Genomic DNA, 6,506 nt, shown 5'->3' on the forward strand with positions numbered 1-6,506 from the left:
AATATCCAAGCAAAGTATCCACTTTGCACCACTTTCCGATCTGCGTTGCGCTTTAACACCAGGTCTCTGAATCTTTCAGACTTGAAGAAAGTAGCAAGTACCACAACTTTTCTTCCCCAGACTCCAGAATCAGACACATGTACAAGGTGAGAACACTCACATAAAGGTGCTGCTGTCCACATGGGTCATCAGTCATGCAAGAAATCAGAGGAGACTTAACTGCTCTCTCTGGCAGGTCATCAATCTGGACCAGCGGCAGATCCCTCTTTCCATCATCTTTTTAATCCCTCACAAACTGGGGAATACTTCAGTTTGGGAGAAACCAGACATCTCAAGCTCACAGGTAGAGAATCTGCTCCTCCGCATCGCGATTTTATAGAGCGGCCACTGAATGTATGAGACCAACGTGCCACGAATGATAGTGCCACGAAAGATAGTGAAAGGCGTCTTGGCCACTTTATGGATGAGTGCTTGGCAGGATGTCAGATCAGATTGGTGAATGCTTTGCACACAAGTTAGACACTTTAAACAATAAAGAAAGGTGTATTAAAAAAACTCTGACCGGAGCTTCTATACTCCTTTCTTTATTGTTTAAAGTGGGACTTGTTGGATCGGTCTCGGACTGTGGTGTCAGCTCCTCTGGTATGGAAGTGTGCTGCACTGTGTTTTTATAAGTCAGATACTTACCCTCTCCCCTCGTGTAATTGCAAGTTCACAAAATCCACGTACATCCCATCCTGTCCCATTCACTAGAAGAGATGTCACCTGAAGATATAATCTAATCCCTACAACAATGTAATGATAGGGATTAGAGCGAGTCTGGACCCAAAGTCCTCTCTTACCAACGCTCACTGTAACCTATATAAACCCCATCAACCAACCTTCCCACAAATCTTCTGACATCGACTTACTCCGTTAGGTCTTCAGTTATTTCCTTCTGTTATTGTGAGCAAAACCCTGAGTGGTCCAACCCGACAGGTGCCAGTCTTCCCATTACCCCTCTGTGGAGTCGCTGGAAAGACTTCTACCTGTTTTGTGTGTTCTCTTGGTTTTGGCTCACAATGAATGAAGAGCTAATGGAGACGCGGCCTTGGTCTCACCCTTGCAAACCCTAAGGCTACATTCACACTGCCGTTGCCCGCCCCTACCGTACCGTAGCGGGCAACGGCAGTGCACGGGGAGAGGAGGAGGAGGTGAGCGCAGCTCACCCACGCCCCTCTCCATAGCAACCTATAGCGCACGGCCCCGTATTATGGGAAAAGATAGGACATGTCCTATCTTTTTCCCGGGTACGGAACGGTACGGTGCCGCACGTGTGCTGCACCGTACCGCTCCCGTAGGGTGCCGTGCGCTCATAGGAGTGTATGGGGGACGTATATCGGCCGTATATACGTCGGCCGTATATACGTCCCCCATACGTTCGTGTGAATGTAGCCTAAACCTAATGGACATATCAGACAGACGGAATATAGTGGATGTCACTGGCCAAAGACAGCAGATTGGTTTCTTTCCAGGATTCCAACTGCATTCACATCCATAGGACATCAGTAAGACATCAGTAAGACATCAGTAAGACATCAGTAAGACATCAGTAGGACATCAGTAAGACATCAGTAAGACATCAGTAAGACACCAGTAAGACATCCGTAGGACATCAGTAAGACACCCGTTGGACATCAGTAAGACACCCGTAAGACACCCGTAAGACACCAGTAAGGCTATATTCACACTGCCGTTGCCCGCCCGTACCGTACCGTAGCGGGCAACGGCAGTGTACGGGGAGAGGAGGAGGAGGTGAGCGCAGCTCACCCCCGCCCCTCTCCATAGCAACCTATAGCGCACGGCCCCGTATTACGGGAAAAGATAGGACATGTCCTATCTTTTTCCCGGGTACGGAACGGTACGGTGCCGCACGTGTGCTGCACCGTACCGCTCCCGTAGGGTGCCGTGCGCTCATAGGAGTGTATGGGGGACGTATATCGGCCGTATATACGTCGGCCGTATATACGTCCCCCATACGTTCGTGTGAATGTAGCCTAAGACACCCGTAAGACACCCGTAAGACACCAGTAAGACACCAGTAAGACATCAGTAAGACACCAGTAAGACATCAGTAAGACATCAGTAAGACATCCGTAGGACATCAGTAAGACATCAGTAAGACACCAGTAAGACATCAGTAAGACATCCGTAGGACATCAGTAAGACACCCGTTGGACATCAGTAAGACATCAGTAAGACACCAGTAAGACATCCGTAGGACATCAGTAAGACACCCGTTGGACATCAGTAAGACACCCGTAAGACATCAGTAAGACACCCGTAAGACACCAGTAACACATCAGTAAGACATCCGTAGGACATCAGTAAGACATCAGTAAGACATCCGTAGGACATCAGTAAGACATCAGTAAGACATCAGTAAGACATCCGTAGGACACCAGTAACACATCAGTAAGACATCCGTTGGACATCAGTAAGACATCAGTAAGACATCCGTAGGACATCAGTAAGACATCAGTAAGACATCCGTAGGACATCAGTAAGACACCCGTTGGACATCAGTAAGACATCAGTAAGACATCAGTAAGACACCAGTAAGACACCAGTAAGACATCAGTAAGACGCCCGTTGGACATCAGTAAGACACCCGTAAGACATCAGTAAGACACCCGTAAGACACCCGTAAGACATCAGTAAGACACCCGTAAGACACCCGTAAGACACCAGTAACACATCAGTAAGACATCCGTAGGACATCAGTAAGACACCCGTTGGACATCAGTAAGACATCAGTAAGACATCCGTAGGACATCAGTAAGACATCAGTAAGACATCAGTAAGACATCAGTAAGACATCAGTAAGACACCCGTAAGACACCCGTAAGACATCAGTAGGACACCCGTAAGACACCCGTAAGACACCCGTAAGACACCAGTAAGACACCAGTAAGACACCAGTAAGACACCAGTAAGGCTACATTCACACGAACATATGGGGGACGTATATACGGCCGACGTATATATGGCCGATATACGTCCCCCATACACTCCTATGGGCGCACGGCACCCTACGGGAGCGGTACGGTGCAGCACACGTGCGGCACCGTACCGTTCCCTACCCGGGAAAAAGATAGGACCTGTCCTATCTTTTCCCGTAATACGGCGCCGTGCGCCATAGGTTGCTATGGAGAGGGGCGGGGGTGAGCTGCGCTCACCTCCTCCTCCTCTCCCCGTACACTGCCGTTGCACGCTACGGTACGGTACGGGCGGGCAACGGCAGTGTGAATATAGCCTAAGACATCAGTAAGACATCCGTAGGACATCAGTAAGACACCCGTAGGACATCAGTAAGACATCAATAAGACATCCGTAAGACACCCGTAGGACACCCGTACGACACCCGTAGGACACCCGTAGGACACCCGTAAGACATCAGTAAGACATCAGTAGGACAAGCATCCACTGAGATAAAACCCTCTTCTCCTTCCACTCTTCAGCCTCAGCTTTCCATCTGTACCAATACGGAGGAAACTTCAGGAGGCAAGAACATAGAAGAAAGGGTAAAAATAAATCCATTTCTCGTAAGTATCCACTGATATGATCTCCTGTCTCCATACATATAGTCGCAGGAAAAAGACATTTCCATAAGTAATGCACTTGACCTCCCTGAGACAGAAGAGTCCTGAGCATGATCTCTCTCCCCAGAACTGCTCCATTGGGACATGTCTCAGAGTTACCTGTGACATCAGGGCCATGGGGGTCGGGACGTCAGTGACCTTCACCATCAGTGGAGCCGTGTCCAAGGCCTGGAGTCCACGGGTAAATATTCTACATTTGTCGTCCCTACTGCAGGATCTGCGCCATTAGTGTGAGTTCTCCCGCTTGTAGTTCCTCACACGGGAGAGCTTTCACTGCAGAGCTTTGCTTACGTAACTGTTCTAGTAGCTTCTCTCCGCTGCGGATGGGTGTGGACACGTCTTCTGGCTGGTGCTCATTATTATACCCGCTGCTGTGGTTTTGCCTGTACCTAGACTATTCTTTTACCTTCTGATCTGTACTTTGTCACCTTTTTGGGTTTGCCCCAGTTTATTTGACGTGGCTTTATTGCCCGTCTTGTGTCTTTGGCTGTTTTACTGTTCCATGCATGTACCCAGACTAGGGCCCATCACCGAGTTGTCATCTGCAATCTAGAACAGGGCCAGCAAGTAGGCAGGGATAGATGTTGTGGGAAGCGCAGGCCTTGCACTTCTTTCCTGTCTTGACAATATTATAGATGACTCAAGGTGCTGTAGGGTCATGTAGGTTGCTGAAGCAAGCTATTGTTTTCTGTTGTCAGACAGAACTGTGGATGCTCTCCATCCAGAGTTCGGCGGAGCTGGTGTATGATGGTCGGCGCTTCCAGCACATCTTGGAGCAGGATACACGTTTTGTTCGAGCTCAGGTAAAAGACACATCAAGGACAGTGCACACCACTAACTCCTTCTATCATGGTGAATCCTTACTATACGACAATATGGAGGAGATCCCAGACATCAATCCCCAAACACTAACATTACCACTGAGCCCATGGAGTCACCGTCCCTCATTATACATTCCACTATGGACACAATGAACCTTTATCATTATACATTCCACTATGGACACTATGGACCTTTATCGTTATACATTCCAGGCTCAGACCACCCTGGAGATCTACCAGGAGTACGACTACTACCCCCTGATTATTGGAAGCAGCCTAGGGGGTCTGCTGCTGCTGGCACTCATCACTGCCGGTCTATACAAGGTGAGTGAGGACTCCAGTCCATGCCCCAGCAGCACAGTGTGAGAGAGCTCGGCTATCATCCTCCCTTCCCTTACAGCTTGGATTCTTCAAGAGACAATATAAGGAGATGTTGGACCGTCCAGGAGATGAAAGCGGAGAGATCCCAGTGATGGAGGAAAAGCCCGCGATCTGGGGGAGATCAGGGTGCCACGGGGAGGAGGCTGCAGGCAGAGGGCTATCCGGATGACAAGGGTAGAAGGATGCCACGGGGAGGGTCTGTGGGCAGGAGGGTATCAGGATGCCACGGGGAGGGTCTGCGGGAAGGTGGATATCAGGGATGACATGGGGAGGATGCTGCGGGAAGGTGGATATCAGGGATGACATGGGGAGGAGGCTGCAGGAAGGTGGATATCAGGGATGACATGGGGAGGAGGCTGCAGGAAGGTGGATATCAGGGATGACAGTGGGAGGGTCTGCGGGAAGGTGGATATCAGGGATGACATGGGGAGGAGGCTGCAGGAAGGTGGATATCAGGGATGACACGGGGAGGGTCTGCGGAAAGGTGGATATCAGGGATGACATGGGGAGGAGGCTGCAGGAAGGTGGATATCAGGATGACTCGGGGAGGAGGCTGCATGAAGGGGGATATCAGGGATGACACGGGGAGGAGGCTGCGGGAAGGGGGATATCAGGAGGCCACGGGGAGGAGGCTGCGGGAAGGGGGATATAGGGATGCCACAGGGAGGAGGCTGCAGGCAGAGGGCTATCCGGATGACAAGGGTAGAAGGATGCCACGGGGAGGGTCTGTGGGCAGGAGGGTATCAGGATGCCACGGGGAGGGTCTGCGGGAAGGTGGATATCAGGGATGACATGGGGAGGAAGCTGCGGGAAGGTGGATATCAGGGATGACATGGGGAGGAGGCTGCAGGAAGGTGGATATCAGGGATGACATGGGGAGGGTCTGCGGGAAGGGGGATATCAGGGATGACACGGGGAGGGTCTGCGGGAAGGTGGATATCAGGGATGACATGGGGAGGAGGCTGCAGGAAGGTGGATATCAGGGATGACACGGGGAGGGTCTGCGGGAAGGTGGATATCAGGGATGACATGGGGAGGAGGCTGCAGGAAGGTGGATATCAGGGATGACAGGGGGAGGGTCTGCGGGAAGGTGGATATCAGGGATGACATGGGGAGGAGGCTGCAGGAAGGTGGATATCAGGGATGACACGGGGAGGGTCTGCGGGAAGGTGGATATCAGGGATGACATGGGGAGGAGGCTGCAGGAAGGTGGATATCAGGATGACTCGGGGAGGAGGCTGCGGGAAGGGGGATATCAGGGATGACACGGGGAGGAGGCTGCAGGAAGGTGGATATCAGGATGACTCGGGGAGGAGGCTGCGGGAAGGGGGATATCAGGATGCCATGGGGAGGAGGCTGCAGGAAGGGGGATATCAGGATGCCATGGGGAGGAGGCTGCAGGAAGGGGGATATATCAGGATGCCATGGGGAGTGGGCTGCGGGAAGGAGGATATCAGGGATGACACGGAGAGGGTCTGCGGGAAGGGGGATATAGGGATGCCATGGGGAGGAGGCTGCAGGAAGGGGGATATCAGGATGCCATGGGGAGTGGGCTGCGGGAAGGGGGATATCAGGAGGCCACGGGGAGGAGGCTGCGGGAAGGGGGATATCAGGGATGACACGGGGAGGAGGCTGCGGGAAGGGGGATATCAGGAGGCCACGG

General features: G+C 51.9%; 1 protein-coding gene across 6 annotated transcripts in view; it reads left to right on the top strand.

The window, feature by feature from the left end:
* Positions 1-6,289, top strand: part of LOC140108394 (integrin alpha-M-like) — a 70,281-nt gene extending 63,992 nt beyond the window's left edge. Inside the window, exons 24-31 of one of the 6 annotated variants that reach the window (XR_011851051.1) lie at positions 80-146; positions 236-343; positions 3,501-3,584; positions 3,709-3,822; positions 4,340-4,444; positions 4,676-4,786; positions 4,863-6,052; positions 6,092-6,289. Coding sequence is in view for 1 of the 6 variants with exons in the window: in XM_072131707.1 (XP_071987808.1) it covers positions 80-146; positions 236-343; positions 3,501-3,584; positions 3,709-3,822; positions 4,340-4,444; positions 4,676-4,786; positions 4,863-5,012 (739 nt within the window). In the remaining 5 variants the exon portion in view is untranslated. Of the gene's footprint in view, positions 1-79; positions 147-235; positions 344-3,500; positions 3,585-3,708; positions 3,823-4,339; positions 4,445-4,675; positions 4,787-4,862 lie in introns of all 6 variants that reach the window. The other 5 variants (XR_011851050.1, XR_011851049.1, XR_011851053.1 and 2 more) reach the window with 5 other exon arrangements.
* Positions 6,290-6,506: the final 217 nt, after the last annotated feature.

The sequence above is a fragment of the Engystomops pustulosus genome, unplaced genomic scaffold (genome assembly GCF_040894005.1).
Source record: "Engystomops pustulosus unplaced genomic scaffold, aEngPut4.maternal MAT_SCAFFOLD_124, whole genome shotgun sequence".
Lineage (NCBI taxonomy): Eukaryota > Metazoa > Chordata > Amphibia > Anura > Leptodactylidae > Engystomops > Engystomops pustulosus.